This window comes from Fringilla coelebs (genome assembly GCF_963513975.1).
Source record: "Fringilla coelebs genome assembly, chromosome: 4".
NCBI lineage: Eukaryota > Metazoa > Chordata > Aves > Passeriformes > Fringillidae > Fringilla > Fringilla coelebs.
Genome location: NC_140032.1, coordinates 17,600,164 through 17,619,078, shown reverse-complemented (window position 1 = coordinate 17,619,078; position 18,915 = coordinate 17,600,164). Strand labels below are relative to the sequence as shown.

At 35.8% G+C, this 18,915-nt stretch overlaps 1 protein-coding gene across 1 annotated transcript in view; it reads left to right on the top strand.

Moving 5' to 3' along the window:
• ADGRA3 (adhesion G protein-coupled receptor A3) overlaps window positions 1-18,915 on the top strand; it is a gene marked incomplete at its 5' end in the record, with an annotated part of 54,132 nt that overhangs the window by 13,219 nt on the left and 21,998 nt on the right. The window contains 7 exons of the mRNA XM_084204310.1: window positions 1,479-1,550; window positions 9,108-9,179; window positions 11,212-11,283; window positions 12,176-12,247; window positions 13,651-13,811; window positions 14,630-14,843; window positions 15,768-15,932. Coding sequence (XP_084060436.1) covers window positions 1,479-1,550; window positions 9,108-9,179; window positions 11,212-11,283; window positions 12,176-12,247; window positions 13,651-13,811; window positions 14,630-14,843; window positions 15,768-15,932 — 828 coding nt within the window. The remainder of the gene's footprint in view (window positions 1-1,478; window positions 1,551-9,107; window positions 9,180-11,211; window positions 11,284-12,175; window positions 12,248-13,650; window positions 13,812-14,629; window positions 14,844-15,767; window positions 15,933-18,915) is intronic.

The following is an 18,915-nucleotide window of genomic DNA, read 5'->3' as shown; positions in this document are numbered from 1 at the left end:
AATGACCTGTAAAATAGTGTGAGTAAGGGGTTGACATAGTTGAGTGAGTTGATTGATGTAATAAGGATGAGGATAAAGTGAAGAATTTTGGAAGAAGTTTGTGAAAGTAATTGGGCAATAAAATGGCAACGGCAGCACACTGTAAAAAATTGAAAAATTGGGGACAGAACCACTGCTGTCTTATATAAGATGATGGACATTGAGCTGACTAGAAATCTTAGATTCTTAGCACAAGTGATAAAGGCAGATTATATGTTAGGAGTTGCTTGGGAAATTATAGGAAATGGAACGTCATTATTCCAGTATGTAGATTTGTGACTTGTCTGTGTGTTGTGTACTATTTCCGGTCTAGTGGTCTTACCTCACAATTTTTTTTAGTGTAATAAAGCTGGAAAGAACTCAGAAATTAAGGTGGCACCCATGGCTTTTGTGTAAAGAATAACTAAGTAAAACATGGATTTTACAAATGAAAAAAAGACATCTAGTTTTGTACATAATTGCACATAGTAAAAAGAGGGTAAGTGGATTGATTACTGTGTGTTTTACTTCTTAGAAGTGGGGAACATTAAATAAAGCTGGCAGGAGGTGTTTTCAAAACAAAAGTGAAGTGAAGTATTTTTTATGGATTGGAGAGTTGTACTGTGAATCCTTTTGTAAGGAGTATTGCAGATGCCAAAATTTGACATGATTCAAAAGGAAAATGGGCTGTTTTGGTTTGGTTTGGTTTTTTGTCCAGCAGAGAGCTATGTGGTTGTATAGAAAGCAGGTCCTTCCAAGTAAGGAAGTATCAGCCATACAAAGAATTTCCTACCTTGGGGATAATTAGCGTCTGCTGTGTTCAGATGGCTGTGATTGGAGGGATGGAGTGCTTGGCAAGATAGGCCTGATCCAGTTATTTCAAAGGAAGAAGGAATTTGTGGTTGCGTTGTCCTTTAGGAGAAGAAAGGATAGATGAATGCTTGCTGAGCTTATTTGCAGGTTTTTTTTAAAAAGATTGTATTGAGGAATAGGATGAATGTGTGAAGGATGGCTGGGAAAGGTAGTACAGTCTGGGCAAAGTGCATGTGTGTGTGTGTGGCTAAAAAGGGGAGCAGAGGAAGTGGGAAGCAGGCAAGATGCTGCTTGGTTTGGAAAACTAAAATGGGTACAGAAGACAAAAATGTTGAATGTACTGATTTGTTCTTTAATACTTAATTTCTACTACACCACTTCTGGGTCTTATTAGAATAATCCTAGATGGGTGTTCTTCCTTTCAGATGTTATATATGTAAGCTTGCACTTAAAACAGATGGCATAAAAAACCTTTTTCTCCTTCATAATATTTAAGCAGTGCTGTTGTATACACCTCAAGAAAATGAGCTAGGCATTTTAGTTTGATACAGGCTGTTAAACAAAAAGAGTTAAAAAATAAGTGTAAGCTGTAGCAAAAAATTTGTTACCAAACTTAATACATTGTTCTCAATTGGTTTTGTTTACAGGATTTTGAGTAACAATAAAATAACAGAGTTGAAGAATGGTTCCTTCTTTGGATTACACCTTCTTGAAAGATTGTAAGTACTTCTTGAAAAGCTGTTTTCACTTTAAAAATCAAGTGATATACTGTTTGTTTCATTACTTCTGAGAACAGACTGTCTTAAATAAGGGATCTGTTCTTTATTTTGATGTATTTTTTTGTGATTAGAGAGTTAACATAGCTAAGTGTTCTCTTAATATGAATTAATGAATTATTGTATAGTATAAATAACAACAGCAAAAAAGGGATAATCTCACCTGCAGGTGAGAGGGCAGTTTCAGTGGGAATTTTACTAGAATGCTATGATGGCTGGATTTGCTTTTTTGGTTGTTTCATTATGCAAACACTGTGTTGTAAAGAAAATTGCTTCTTTAATTTCTTAAGTGTCAAATTGTTTATTGAACAGTTGCAAAGTATATTTGCAGGAGAAGCATATGTATTAGAGCTCCTAAGAGAGACTGGATTTATTACAGATTTGTTGTTGACATTTATTTTGAGTTTTGCTGCTTACTTCACAGCTTTGGTATATGCCAAAGGTACAGGGGGATGGGAGTGAATCTGATGGGAGTAACTTCTTGGCTATCTTTTGCTTCCTGTTTTCACTTTCCTTACAGATGATTCATTGCCTATGAGATAAGAAGCAACATTGTAGTTTCTCTTACAGTCAGCCTTTTTCCAGCTGGTAGAAGGTCAGGATTGGCAGGTTGATCTACCTGGGAGCAAGCATAAACTTTAGAGATAAGGATTTTTCTAGGCCATTTGACTGGGAAAGTAGCCAGTTTCATAATCATCTCACAGCATCTAGGAAGAGTTCCAAACGACTTTTGGCTTCAGGGAATTAAAAGTATTTTATTCTTCCTCTAAAACTCGAAAGCTCCAATCCTAGTCACCTGACCTAAATAAATTCAAACACTTCTACCATTCCCTCTCCCACATACCAGAATAAAGCATCTTTTCACTGCCAGATGAGCTTTAGTGTAGAAGTAAATTGCTGTGCCAAAGAAGCAAGGTTATCAGCAGTGATGGCATTTGATTAGGTAATAAAGGCATCTGCTGATGGTTGTTATTTGTTGAAACTCATTACAATTTTCAGACAGGAAATACTTGAAACTCTAGTTAGTTTGAGATAATGATTTAAGTTTTCTTAATGAATCCAAATCCTAATTTTCTTTAAAAATCAAAGAATGCAGCATTCGTCCATTTAACTCCTGTCATTTGTAAGGGGTTTTTTTGGTTATTTTAATATCATCTTTCATGAAAAGGAAAAGAAAGCAGCAAGGCTGGCATCAAGTTTTGAGCATTTGAAGTGAGCTGGGATAGCAGTGTTTTAGAGGGTACAGTAGTCTCATCAGAATGAGAACATTATTGTGCACTATTGTAGCAGTTAATACATCAACAAAAGATTAATAATCTTGCATTAACAGGCCAGGTGTCTTCATTATAAGTGGAGGGGTAACAAGTGTGCTACACTAATTATAAATTATAATATTTTCTTTTTTTTTCCTTTTGTACATGCAAGACTTGTTTAAAAGGCATAGATATTTAGCCACAATAAATTTTTCCTCTTTAAATGTTTTGTGACCTTGGACAGAAACTACTATTGTAATTAAAATAGTTTTTCAGATTTAAATAGATAATAAATAGTGAAAGGAAAAACAGTTGAAAGTCACAGTAGCTATTTTAGACATTCACATTATGTTAAATAGTTGCAAATTATTTTCCTGATGTTCATTGTGATAACTTGCATGCCTTGAAAATTGCATTTTTTGACATTTTCTTGCTTATTTTTATTTTGTCTTACTACTCCTACTTTCTCTTGTTTCCTTGTGAGTGTTTTGTGCTTTGTAGCTAAGTTCCTTTCCCCACATTTGAGATGTAATGGAGATAACATAAATAAATTTTCAGTATTTAAATAGTTAATTCAGACAGTATGATTGTCACTTTACTGCTTACTAGGAGAGAGAGTTTCTGTATGCATTTCATGTTTCTTTGTTCATTCCTTGTGATGTTACACTTGATAGGAAAAACATTTGCCATTTCGCTGTAGTGATTTTCAGGTAGAGATTACAGATGTGTTGATACGAGCCAGCAGTGAGCCCTGGTGGCCAGGAAGGCCAAGGGCATCCTGGCCTGGATCAGGAATAGTGTGGCCAGCAGGAGCAGAGATGTCATCCTTCCCCTGTACTCAGCACTGGTGAGGTCACACCTTGAGGGCTGTGTTCGTATCTGGCCCCGCAGCTTGAGGTGCTTGAGCACATCCAAAACCCTGCGAGGAACGACGGAGGGAGCTGGGGGTGTTTACCTGGAGAAAAGGAGACCCAGGGGTGCCCTTATCACTCTCTACACTTCTGAAAGGTGGCTGTTGTCAGGTGGGGGTTGGTCCCTTTCTCCAGGCAGCAAGTGACAGAATGAGAGGTCACAGTCTCAAGCTGCACCAAGGGAAGTTTAGGCTGGATATTAGGAAAAAGTTTTTCACAGAAAGAGCGATAAAGTATTGGAATGGTCTGCCCAGGGAGGTGGTGGAGTCACCATCCCTGGATGTGTTTAAAAAAAGACTGGATGTGGCACTAAGTGCCATGGTTTAGTTGAGGTGTTAGGGCATGGGTTGGACTTGATGATCCTGAAGGTCTCTTCCAACCTAGTGATTCTGTGATATATTTCAATAAAGCCTTTAGAACAATAAATCAGAGGAATATGTTAGGAACATATATCTGCATAATAATTGATTGAATTTTAATCAATACTGACAACTTTATAATTCATCTGTTAACATACTAACATTTTTTCTCCTGTTCAGTTCTTGAAAATTTTAATGAAAATGTGGGTATTTTTAAATAGTTTCTGTCATTGTATTAATTTTTCTGGTAAATTTGGGGACATGGTATTTGTAGCTGGCAACTTGTTTTGCACTTCGGGTTATCATTTTACTCAAACATGTTATCACTTGACCTCATCCACCTCAGATAATTCTTCTGTGTTACTATTGAAAGGGGTATAGTTTTGGGGCATACAAGCAACAAATAAAACAATGAACAAATGCATTAAAAATGGTGGCCCCAGGTAGACATAATAAGTCATAGTTTTAAGAAATAATAATATTTACAGATGTGTTAATTTATGATAATGTGAATTTGCTAATGCATTATTTTGTAAAGAGGGTGATAAATTTACCAAAATAGAAGTTTAATTTTACTGAAAAGTGAAATGTATGTTAATTAGAGTAGAAAATGACTATGCTTTGTCTACATCTATTCTTATAGGAAAAAAGTATGCAAATAAGAGAAACCAGGTCAAAAATTTTAACAAATGTCTTAAGTAGTAATAAAAGTGTCTGTATAAAAAGATGCTAAGTATTTTAATCTCCATTTTGTTTTCATATTAATTTGAAATTCAACAAAGGCAAGTGCAAAGGATCCTGTACCAGGGGAAGAATAGCCCCAAGCACCAGCACAGGCTGGCACTTACCTGCTGCAGAGCAGCTCTGCAGAGGAAGACCTGGGGCTTCTGGTTGACAACAAGATGTCCCTGAGCAGCAGTGTCCTTGTGGCCAGGAGGGCCAGGGGTACCCTGGGGTGATCAGGGAGAGCATTGCCAGCAGGCTGAGGGAGCTGATCCTGCCCCTCTGCTCAGCCCTGCTCAGGGGCATCTGGAGTTCTGTGTCCAGTTCTGGGCTCCTCAGTACCAGAGAGACATGGAGCTCCTGGGACAGCTCCAGAGGAGGGGGACAAAGATGCTGAAGGGACTGGAACATCTCTGTTACAAGGACAGGCTGAGGGAGCTGGGCCTGTTCAGCCTTGAGAAGACACAAATGGGAGGGGAGCTCATCAATGTCTGTCAGTGCCTGAAGGGAGGGTGGCAGGAGGATGGAGCCAGGCTCTGCTCAGGGGTGCCAAGCAACAGGACAAGAGACAGTGGTTAGAAACTGATGCACAGAAGTTCTACATGAACATGAGGAAGAACTTCTTTCACTGTGCAGGTGACAGGAGATAGACCAGCTTTCCCAGGAGTCTCCCACACTGGAGATACTCAGGAACCATCTGGATGCAACCCTGTTCTGTGTGCTCTGGGATGACTACATGTGGCAAGGAGGTTGGATCAAATGACCCACTGTAGTCCTTTTCAACCTGATCCATTGGATGGTACTGGGAAACATAAAAATTCAGTCATAAGCATTTGTTTGATTTGCCCACAAAAAATGTACACCACAGAGAGCCAATGAAAGGATAGGCTGACTTTGTAGTGCGTGTAATGTATAACTATTACTATTACAGAAATTACTATTTCTGTAATTTCTTACCTTGTGCTCTTCCTTCATTTCCCTCTTGAGAAAGCATTTCATACAGGAAGAGTCCATGGTAGCTGACTTGTTTCCTGTCTAACATTTACTTTCAAGTAGTGTTAAGGAAGCAAAGATAATTTATTAGTGATAGGTAAGAAAACTTAATAATGTGTACGTGTCAATATGTATGTGTAAGCATAGCTGGTGACTGCAGGGTGCTTTATTAATAATTAAGACAGTCTTCATTGTGCTGAGACAGAAAACAGTAAATTTTTAAGTATGTATACATCTACTTTTAAAACATAGGTAATTGGCTACTGAAATGTTTCATTACAAAGTGTAATAAAATTAAAGGGTATTTTTGCATAGAAAACCGTATTTAAATATAAGTAATCTTTCATTAAGATACTTTTTACATCTTAACAAGAACATAAAGTGCAAAAAAAATTTTGTTGGTGAGTTGGTATTTTTCCACTTATTTATGGCTTTGATAAAGGGCTGTTCCAATTTGACAGAACAGTACCTTCTGTCCTGAGAGTGGTTAAACAGAGCTATGTGATGGTGAAATCTGCATCCTGTGAGGTTTTCTTTCAGGCCTTTTTTGGATGTAACAGTGGGGCAGTTGATGTGATTTAGTTGTAATTTGAGCCAGAATTTGGAGTACATGACTGACCTCAAAACATCCTTTGGAACCTGTTTTTCTACTATCTTAACATCTGTTAGTGGCCTTCACTGATGAATATGGGGAACCCCTCATTTACAGTGTTATTTAGAGTTAGGAGAAAATTAAGAATCTTTAACTAGATTTTCAGTGTAAGATTGCTCTACTACCTGGCTTGTGATTTGCGTTGTTATGAGGTGGGGGTTTTTGTTTGGTTTTTTGGCATTTTTTTGGTGGGTTGGTTGGGTTTTGTGGCGGGGGGTGGCATGTTTTTTTTTGTTTTGGTTTTTTGGTTTGGGGTTTCTTGGTTTGTTTTCCTTGTTTTGTTTTTTAGAAGGATTCTTGATGATGGAAGATAAAGTTAGTACAACTCAATTCCTTTTCTGCATTTCCTTTGGAGAGATTTTCTTCCATTTGGACAAATATGTATCTGTAGATATATCTTGTTTGAGCTTTGCCAAAAAAAAATCAACATCTGAAAAGATTAATTTCCTCTTGCTAAAGCTAAAATACAGTTTATATTAATGTATTCATTGGTGTTAAAAGCAGCAAAAACATTAAAGCCAGACACAACTTTCTAGTAAGGTTGTTTCCTTGTCTCCCCCACCTCTCTTTTATGTGAGAAATACAAGTTTGTTGGTTTAATCACCTCTGTAATTCCTTCATTTAAAGGCTGTCTTACATGCTGCAATCCTGGTAGTTGTACCAGCCTATGTTGCATTAACATCTTTCACTGTTTCTGAAGAGTTGCTAGACATGTCAACACTGTTAATTTTGAGATCTTTTGGTATCTCTTTTGTTTCACAGATTTCCTCTGCAAATACTTTTTGGTAGATTGATATACAGCTAGTGCCTACCCAAGGACTGCCACTGCAAAGGGTAAAAAAGCCCAACCAGAGACTCCCCATCTGTTGTAGTTGTAGGTTGAGAAAAGTCTTAACACTTGGGCATTCACTGATATGAATCTATTGCAGTGGATTTATGAAAGAGGTGTATCAGAGAGTACTCTTTGAATTTATGGAGTGAAATCAAAGTGCCCTGATAGTCTAGACTAGTGGATTTCCAAGGCATGTTGTGGAGGTTTTTCTCCCTCAGTGGTTTCAACAGTAAAGTTTTAAGTGGGAGTTGCATGATTTTAAATAAAAATTTGAAATATGAACAGTAAGTGTAATTTTTCTTCCTTACTTCAAACATTGACGGTAAATGAGTGATGAATACCTTTTATTAGTCTCAGATTTGCCATGATCTGGTATACCAGGGTGTTTATATGCCTGAAAGAGCCAGTTCTTCAGGCTCCTGGTACTACTGCACTGGAAGGATTTGGCAGTTCCAGCTGCCATAGCAAGGGAAGAAAATAAAGTTAACAGAAGTGTGTAGATGAATATTAATTTACTGCAAGGTGAATTTAATGTATTTCAAGTATTTCAGATGTTTAGGTAGAGCGTTCCAGCATGATCCATGATGCTGTCTGTTGTACATGATTTGTTAATCTGTCTGCAGGAAATGCTGTTGTGAAATCTTGGGATGAATTATATTTCTACTCATGTATATGTGTGTGATGGTAGATGTAATCCTCTTGTACAGTTCTCTTTCAAGCAGAATTATTAATGCTATGGTAGATGTAGGAGATCTTTTTTCTACTCTTGCAAATTTAATCACTGCTTTTGAATGCAAGTACTATTTTTCTTTTCAAATCTAGAATGTTTGGATATGACCAAGGAATGGGAAACTTTACATATAGTAAGTTTCAGATAGTAGTAAAGTAAAAATCTTGTGTGACTAGGGAGGTGGAAGTAATTTTAGCATTCGTGCAGTGATAAAGTTTGTTCAAAATTGTATAAGTGCTATCAGCTGCTTTCTGTGACCTTTGAAATTAAGCTGTATCTGCAGAATATCTCAAATTAGGAGTTAAAACTCCTATATCACTTGTACAATTAATAAAGCAGTTTAATTTAATGATTACTTTACATTTCTCCTTATAGTCTCTGTAAACTTAAGGTGTAGAAATTTGCTCTGAAATTTTTTCACCAGCTGTATTTGGGATTTTTAATGAGAGCTTTGCTATTGTGCCAGCAACATAAGTGGAAAATTTCAGTGTTGGGTCTTCAGTGTATTTTCAAGATCATATTTTGCTTTTTTTGGTACATCTTTGGCACTACTGAAGTATTGAAAATTGGATAGGCTACAGAAGACAACATGTGCTAGACAGTATCATACTGTGTAATAAAACAAGTGTCACCATACTGTGTAATAAACAAGTGTCACCCTGCATAGCTGTGAACTGTTCACACTGTGGCAAAGTATCTTTGAGGCCATATCATTTCATGTGATATGAACTGATAGAATGTTTAATGGAATACACATTCTGTTTCTGTTCCTCCTTGTAGCTAAAATACAGATTTTTCCAATTTTGAAAGATGCTATGTTAGAGAAAGTAAAAATGTGTTGTTGGGTTTTTTGTTTGGTGTTTAGTTCTGAGCTTTTTTGGGGGGTGGTTTGGTTGGTTTTGGTTTGTTTGCTGGGGGGGGGGGCAGTTGTGTTTGGGTGGGGTTTTCTTTGATGTTCTCAAGCAAATTGAGACAAGTTACATGTATCTTTAAAAATATCTCTGTTTTAAAGTGTAATTTTTGCGATGTCTTAATTTTTCTCCACAGGGATCTTAAGAACAATCTTATTAGTGCCATAGATCCAGGAGCTTTTCTGGGGCTTTCATCTTTGAAAAGACTGTAAGTAGTATATCTAGCTAGTCAGTTTAAACAAAACAAATAAAAAACTTCTCAGAGAGAGTAAGTCTTAGCTTCTGGAAGTTCAGACAGCAAAGTTACTGTTTATTAAAAGTTGAATATATATATATGTGTGTGTGTACATATATATATATATATATATATATGCGCTGTCTAATATATACACATGTTGTTGTGGAATAACGACTTTGCAATTAAAATTGTAAAGCAAGTATGTTTTATTTCTAGCTGGGATGCATGGGGGATATTTCCACCATGCATGTGTACCTGGTGAGACAGGTGCCAGGTGTAACTACACGTTGATCCCACAAGCTCACACCTCCCTGCCTGCCCGTTCCCTGCCCATTCTCCACCTCTTTGCCCTTCATACTATAATTAGTCTTCTCAGGTGCCTTCTGGTGGCCCTGGGCAGGGGCCTTCTTGGTGAAGTAAGGGGTCTTCCTCAGGTGATGCTTTTTGACCTTGTCTCTGGGCAGGTGCAGTGGAGGTTTGGCTAACTCTCAGGTCAGTTTGTTCTGGCCAAAACCAGGAGCCTACTTTTTGCTGGCTCCTTAAATAAAAGGTTCTGCTTTATTGGTTTTCTACAATACTTGAGTCTTGCTTTACTGAGTTTTCACAATATATATCTTACCTTAATGGCCTCTACCTAGCAATTCTATTCTTCTGTTCTGTTACAAGTTGTTTCTACCTAACAAGTTACATTCCTATGCGTTCTGTTACAAATTGCTTTTTCTACTTTTACAAACTTACTAAGTAAGCTATGTATATTTCTGTTTCCCTCCACCCGCCTAAGTAGATTGTATGCTTCTAAAATTCTGAATTTTTGTAAACATACATATTTTTTATATCACACACATGCATGTATAAAACAAAGTCTGCTTTCAGCCTTATGACTGAAGAACATCCGCTGCTTGTGGCTTGGCAGCCTCCCTTGTTCTGACAGTTGCTTGTATTATTCTTTTTTTTTTGTACTTGAGTGGCTTGAAGCCTCGCTGGGTGGACATTTTTTCAGAGCTTTGATTTCATCAAGTCTTGTTTTGTTGAATGTTAAACTCATGATTTTTATTTTCCAAAGGTCACTGTGGAACATAGAGTTGCTATTAATACTACGCTGAAGTTACAGCACTATTTATGCTGCTTTATATAAGGTTTTGCCAACATTCCCATTAACATATTTTTGGGAGATTTATGCTTTGGCTGTAAAAATTCTGTACCAGATCAAACTTGAAAAACAAAAACTCAGCATTGTTGCTTTTTTTTTTTCCTTTTTTTAAACACTCTTCCGATTTATGTAATATTGTTATGCCTTTTGAATGTTAGTGATTTTTGGTACTACCTCCCCTGCCCTGTTTGTTTCTTAAATTTTTAGGGTATATATGTTAATTTGTAACTGATCGGATGATCTGGCTCACTTAAAAGTAAATTATGTTGATAATTGCACTTCTTAAAACCTTAAAAGTAAAACTGAAGAACCAATTCTGGATCATTATTACTTGCAAGCTTAATTTTTATTATTTTAAGAATTTTTGGGAATTTGATTCAAGACCTATACTACTGAAAAATATATAACTTTTTAAGTATTTACTGAAGTATAATTATAGAAATTGTTTTACTTATGTATAATAAATGCACTATTATAGGTCTCTGATACGTTAAAAATTAAGTGATGTACTCGCTGTGTGTGTGTATACACACACATATAAATACTATACAAATATGAAAATTTGCTAGGTAGGAATGTAAGCCAAGCCTTTTTAAGGGAATTTATTAGTAAGTCTAGACTTGTTGAAATGTATATGGACAAACTAATTAGTTAAGAGATGGATTAAGGAGTCTGTGTGCATGTGTAGACACCCATATAGCAGTACCTTGTGGGTTTTCTTGAGAAAGACCAAATATGCATGTGGTGCAATCTGTTACTCATGAATTTTTGTTCAAATGCTTCTATTAGCAGACTGTATGTCATTTGGAAATAAACCAGCTTGTTCCAATTTATCCTTTTTTCTATTTATAGAGACTTAACTAATAACCGAATAGGCTGCCTGAATGCAGATATATTTAGAGGACTTGTAAACCTTATTAGATTGTAAGTATAATTTGTCTTATATAAATACACTTAAATTTTAGTCTTGTGTAAGTTAACCTTCTTTGTTTCAAGGGGAGTAGTTTATTTAAGTGTGCTCTTGAAAGACAGCCAGTGCCCATGGTTGTGGTTTGTGACTCAGTAGCAAGCTTAAAAACAAGTGCTGGGGCCAACCCAAAATACGCTATTCAGTGATCTGTTGGCCTTGCAGCCCTTATCCAGTTCTTAGAAACTGTGTAGCTGGGATGGAGACTAGGAGACTGTACAAAATATTTAAAAAAAAAAAATATTTCAGCCTTGTAGACTCCTTCAGTGTCCATGCCTTCTACAGTGGCATAGCTGTCAGTCTGTTTTGCTGGCAGTCTTGCATGTTTTGAAGTCCTTCATTTACTTTAAGAGGATAACATGTAAGATTATGAAATATTTGTTTGCCCTGGTTGTTAGTTTCTTACATACAGTGCTTTCACTTATATGTAGAAAGTGGTATGGATAATATTTTAAAAAAGCATTCTGATAGATTGAACATGCTTCTTAGAGCATGTTAATAGGACGACAGCAGTTCGCTGTGAACAACAAAATTAATTTTACACTTCTTGAAATCTGTGCTCAACATCTGCCAGTTGATGCTTTAAATAAAAGTAAAGTCTCTGCATTTACTTTTTTTTCCCAATCTTAAAATTCTTCACCTAAACGAAGAGTATTTGCGAACAGTTTATTTGGAGATTTTTGCTAGGCTCTTGAGACCTGATTATTACTCTTATGGTCTTGTGAACTAATTATAGTGTTGTAATAGTACCTTGTACCTTTTAAACATAGAGTTATATTGAAGATTTTAATTTCACATGTCATTTGTCTGAGGATGAGTTGAAATCGTGAACATACTTTTATTTCTCAGGAATCTTTCTGGAAATCTGTTTTCTACACTTACACAGGGAACATTTGATCATCTCGGTTCACTAAAGTCTCTGTAAGTACTTGCTGCATCTAGTCCTACATTATTCTGAAAAAACAAAGCCATTTTCTCATCTGGGCTTCCAAAGGTTTTATTCTATATGTATAATTTTTTAATTTATAGTAAATAAATAGCATTTTACACATTTATAACAAAATAATCAAATACTTCTAACAAGATCTTAGTCCTTGATGAACAGTATAGTTTTGTTACACATAACAGTGGGTAAATATCAGCCTCATGTTCCTTTGATCTCTCATGGTTTCATGAGTTGTAATCTTGAGTAAGAAAGAAAGTAAATGAAAAAATATTGGTGATGAGTAGCTTATGCTTTTTCCTGGTAGTCATGACAGTTGGCTCACTGTTCTGGGACTTAATCAAAAGTTTTGGCTTCTAAGTTTGACACTGAGTTAGTTTCTTGTTTATATTTATAAAGGAGAATGTTTCTTTCCCTCCCTTCATCCCTTTAATTGCTGATAAGGTATTGCTCCTAATATTTTAGTTGTCTGCATAAAGGTTACTATCCAGCTACACCACAGAAATGACAAGAGAACCTGGATATAACTTACTATTATTAAAATAATGGCTGATCTGGAGGAATTCATGTGAAGAAACACCAAATGTGGTTTCAAAGGAATGTTGATTTAGTGTTTGTAGTGTTCTGCTTGTGATGTGTTATCCTCTAAACATCTGCAAAAAGAGAAAGAAAATGTTTTCACTGGAGGTAAAAACCAGTGTAGACATAGCCATATGTTTTGCTACATTTTTGGCTGTTTCTAAACAGATAAAATATTAATTTCTGAACAGATTAATTAATTAATCCCTTTATTTAGCTGACTTCAGCTAACATCTATAGGGGATTTAGTATGTCTTTTTACTAGAAAGTACTGAATTATATAGAGAAGACTGAGTCAATTAAAAGCCTTATGATTCTCATGTAAAGCAGAATGAAATTGTGTGAATAGTGCTTCTGAAAAGAGAAATAGTTGAGGAGCTCTTTTTATTTCAGTTGATTTTACTGCTAAAGCATTTGATCACTACATTGAAGCAATGAAGTGTCTTCTTAGGTTATGACGGTGCACATTCAAGCAATTCTTTCTTATTACTCACTTGAAGTTGCATGAACACTTTCCATGAAAGAAATTACTAATATTATTTTCTTGTACTGGTGTTAGATATTCCTCATATTTATGGAGAGAATTCCTTTTCTGAGGGAATATGTCCTTTAGTTCTCAGAATACAGCTTGCAGAGGATTAGAGTAACTTCCAGTAGGTAAAGGTAGGCAAATCCGCTGTAGTCTAGACTTGCTTGTTGCCTTCCTGGTGACAATGAGAGGCGTGGCACAACTGTTAAAGTTAAGCTTTCAGACCTCAGAATTATGTAGTTTGTCACTGTAAATGCCTGTGTTTTGTTGCAGAGAATTTCAGACTGATTATCTTCTTTGTGATTGCAACATATTGTGGATGCATCAGTGGTTAAAGGAAAGAAACATAACTGTACGTGAGACTAAATGTGCCTATCCCAAGTCACTTCAGTCACAGACAGTGACTGGTGTTAAACAGGAGCTTCTCACCTGTGGTAAGCACTCCAGGCAACTGGTATTTGTTTTCTAATGCATTATTATTGAGCCTACTTTTTTTGCTTTATTTCATTTCCCTAAAATTCAGCAATTAAATGACAGTGGTAATAACGAATCCTTTTCCAAGGTTGATCTTGAGTTGTGATTCATTATTGCTTGCTTTTGGAAATAAATAATAAGTAAATTGATGATGGTGAATGTTAGTTTGTAGAAACAAAGGATAAATAACTCTCTCGAGAAACTCCTCTTTCCTGCTTATCTGTGTTTTTCAGAGATCTTTACCTAAACATCATAAAAGGAATAAGAAACTGATAATCTCTTTCCTAGGTCTGTGTGATTTCAGATATGTCAATTATTCTAACCCCAAATTTCTGAAGTTAAAAGAATCTTAAATTTACGGGCTGCTTTCCTGTGTGGTGATTCTATTCTTGATTAGCCTTCTTTTTGTGACGAAACCATGACCGACTGCATAACTTCTTTTTTTATATTGGAATTATTCTAACTGTAAAAATAAAAACTCATATATTACGGTGATTTTGAAGTCCAAGTGAAAAACTGGGAAGAACTAAAATACATAATTATGTTTTTCCTTCAAATTTGTATTTTCCACTCTTTTACATATGGGCTAGAAAAGAGCCTTGAAATATATTACATTAAAGGAATACATATTTTGAAAAAGAATATGATGATAATTTGTATTTTTCAATATTGACATACACTAAATGAGTATCAATTATTTATATCTTTCTCCTCTTTTGAAAATTAGGTCTATAACAAATTCTTGCTGCTAATTGTGGTTTTATGTCTTGAATTCTAGAACCACCGCTTGAATTACCATCTTTCTATATGACTCCATCTCATCGTCAGGTGGTCTTTGAAGGAGACAGTCTACCCTTCCAATGTATGGCTTCATATATTGATCAAGACATGCAAGTCTTGTGGTATCAGGATGGGAAGATAGTGGAAACTGATGAGTCCCAGGGTATTTTTGTTGAAAAAAACATGATTCATAACTGCTCATTGATTGCAAGGTGAATCCATAGTGAGAAAATTTATTTTCCTGCTTTTTACTTTCTGCTCTGATTTAGTGACTATTACTATAACCAGTAAGGCCCTCTCATATCCTCACTGAGTGAACATGTACACAGAAACATCGCTCGTAGGGAAGTAATCTTCACACATCTCCTATTAACAATAAAGTTGGAGGAGGGAGGTCTAGACATTTGGTAGGTCAAACCTACATGCTTAAAATAGGATTAGCTAGAGGAAGTTGCAGTTGAGTTTTCATTTTCTGCAAGTTTCACCCAATGCATTAATTTAAAATATGTTTGTGGTAGGATACGTTTGTTTTCATGGAATGTTAAAATTACGAAAATGTTGGAAACAAGGCATTTAACTGAATTGCTCATGGATTCTTTACTCTTCCTTTTGAGCACACCACAGTTATTAATACTTTTCTCCTGCAGAGATCTATAAGTGTAATTTATTCTGCCTGCAGCAGATTGTTGACTTATTCAGCATCTACTGAGTGGTTATATATCCTGTTATTGTATTAGAAAATTTGAGTGTCAATGTCTATAGCAAATTATGCATTTGGGAATTTATTTTAGTTTGGCCTTTCTAAACAACTAAAAACTTTGTCTTGAATAGCAATGATAACATTTGAGGAATTTGGACTTCTCTCTTCTTTCTGAAGTCTGAGGACTTGTTCCTGTGGCTGTTCTTTTTGTTTCCTACCTTGGCAAAACTAAAAGCCTAAAGAATAGTAAATACTTCTCGGTTAATTACAGTACTTTGAGATGTAAATAGCTCTGGTTTTCTAAGATCACTCATATCTGTATGTAATTTGATTTTTCTTCCATTGTCTTTCTGTACTTAATTCATCTTCTGGTAGAAGCTTATATAAATATTATTGCAAGACTGTTTTGATTTATTCTTTTATTTTATCTTTCCAGTGCACTGACAATCTCAAACATTCAGGCTGGCTCCACAGGAAACTGGGGTTGTCATGTACAGACCAGACGTGGGAATAACACCAGGACAGTAGACATTGTGGTGTTAGAAAGTTCTGCACAGTACTGCCCTCCAGAGAGGGTTGTGAACAATAAAGGGGATTTCAGGTTAGTAACCTCAGGTTTTTTTCAGAGTAAAAAACAAGTCCCTTTAATTTCTCTTCTAAGATTTTATGCATTAGAGGCGCCTATGTGGATGTTAACTTGTAAATGGTGTGCAATAGATTTTTATCTGTTCTAAATTACTGTGTGTTGACAGAAGTGCAAGAAGTTATACTATGAAATGTTAAACTCTGAGCCTGGTAACACGTCCTTGAAAGATACTGAAACTAATCCATGATACTTGAAATATATAAATGAAATTATTTAAATAATTAATGTTCTGTAGATTACCACTAAGATCGAGTTAGACCACATACTGACTGGGGGATTTCTGCCAGGTTATCGTTCTCTTTTAAAAGCCTTCTGCTCCTATATAACAAAATATGCAACTATTTAAGAAATATGCAACATAGTTTGGATTCTTTTCCCCCCCTGTGAGTATTGGAGTAAACAATAAGAATGGTGCTGCTTTCTTTTAATGATTGTTGGGACTGTAGTGGTAGCTGTGATATTCCATTGTGTTGAATGTTGTAGAGTATTTTATCTTTTGTTCTTACCTCTTCACCTGTTTTCCCTTTTCTGATCTTTCTGCTGCTGGTCACTAACAACACGTTACTCCTGGAGGTGCCAGCTGTAACAGATAGCTTCTGTATAGATTCTCTATATGTAAGGTAATTCCCTTTATGACTACTCTGTGTTTTACCTCCCTGCAGTAGTTCCTACTGAGAATTAGTGTCTGCAATAGCATTGTGTTCACTATGGTGCATAGGGTTTCTTAATGTTGTATAAACTGCTTTTACCCACCCATTTCACTTTTCTTATGCTGCTTGGCTGTGTTGATCTTCTGCTTGGTCTTTTGTTTACAGTTGGAAACTTTTCCTTTCCCTCTGTGCATTAGAGTTTAAGTCATTCTCTTTGTATATAGCTGATCTAAGACCATGTATTTTTTATATTAAGAAATGGAAAGTAAGTTCAACCACATTGCAGGGACATAGTTTTTGGAGGGAGGGAAAAACAAGCTTTCAACTGCAGAAGACCTCCAGCTGTAGCAAAAATTCACTTGAAGTGCTGTCTGAGAACATTATTTCCAAGCCTTTCCAAGCATTATTTCCATCTCCTTTATGCTCATCACTTGGACAATTTGAGAAGGGCTGAATAAGAGGAACTATTAGTAAGGGAGTTAGTGTTAAGATCACTTGCTGCACAGAGGCAATTTAGAATTACTGAAGAAGTTCACTTCAACATTGGAAGGAATTATTTATATAAGTAACTTTGTGCATGTTCTCTTTTTACACTGTGGTGGTTTCAACTGCAGAGATAAGCGTTACATTAGAAAAGGAGAACTTCCTGCATTAGATAAAAGGCGAAGAAAGTCAAATAGACACAGGTTGTATTCATCAAAGAACACATCTATTTAAATCACTTATGCATTTTTTTATGATACAAGTGTGAATTGTTCTTCTTTGATTTGCCATTAGAGGTGAAAACAGATGGTAAAGGCTTATTTCAAAGTGTTTTCCATTAAATTAACCTGTGCTGTTTGGTGTAATAGGATTTACCCCCTCTGGAATTCAGTAGAAAGAAATAAGCTTTCAGGAAATGTTCAGCTTATCAAAAAGTTCACTGTGTCTGGGTTTGCTATAACAGACTTCTTCTTGTAGCTAGGGTAGAGTAATAATAAAGAGTAATTTTTCACCTTTGAGAACATATGGAAATAAGGCTTTGACTAGTGAGAAAATCGTTCTGAGCAGATGGCTGTAAATGATCCTAGGTGTATTTGATTTTATAGGTTTTTTTAGTTGGAACTGGTTAGTCATTTTAGCTTGGATGGTGTTTCAAAACTGGCATCCAGATTTTTATCCCTGCAGAGATGGGATAGCAAAGAGTAGCAAAGGAGGGTGTTTGTCTTCAGTGTGTTTGGCTCGGTATTGGCTCAGCATAGTTTATAAAGGTTAGGCAAAAACTTCATCCTGGACTATGTTTTCTTTAATTTAAAAATTCTAAGTCTTACTCAGATAAACTCCCTGAGGATTTTACAATCAATGATTAAATTGAAAATACGGTTTGCATGTTAAAATACTTCCACTTCAGTAAATCCTTTAACTGTTGTTCTTAGTGTAATTTTATGCTGGTAGCTGATAAAATTATTTTTTAAATATAAGAATTGTGTTTTTAAAAAGTATTACTCATTGGGTGTATGTATTTTAAAACTGTAATTATCGTGCCAAATTTAGAGGCTTACTAAGATGAAATAAAAAGAGACTGGACTATCTGTAAGCTAATGAAATTATGATATAAAAACTCATTGTAACTTTGTAACTAAAAGTTACTGTTCATTTAAAGAAATGAGTGCTTTCAAAACAGAATTAATATGTATGAAAGAAAGGATTCTTTTATAATGTCATGGTCTGCCTTTTTTTTCCCCCCCCTGAAATGAAATTAAAGTGCTTAAACGTAAATGAACCATCTTTCCCCCCACAGCTGTCTACACTCATGTATATGTGATAAATTTTGAGCACCTAATTATACGGAGTAATGAAATAAGAGTGTTAATACAGCCCAGATTTGCACTTCTGCTAGCAGTTGGGTGAACTGTGAAAGATATTCAAGCTTAGTCTCACAAGAAATTAAGAATACAAACTTACATAGCCTTTGTTTGCATGGTAAGAATTTCATGCCATTAATCACCTTTTGAGCTCTGCTGGAGGGATGTCCTCCTTCTTTCATGGAAAATGGAGAATGCCTCTAGCTCATGTCATACAGGTATTGGGAAGAAACAGTTCATCACTGAGAATGGTACAGCTTAACATTCATTTAGGAAAACTAGGGAATAAGGGAAATGTAGCTAAAGCTAAAATCAGTTGCTCTCTGTCATTCACCACTGGGCTGCAAAGAAACGTTTACCATGCAAGGGGTTTTGTGCAGGGGAGAGTAAAGAGTCTAAGAGATGCTGTTGTTTGTTGTTTGTATCTCTCCATGGTGCTGTGCA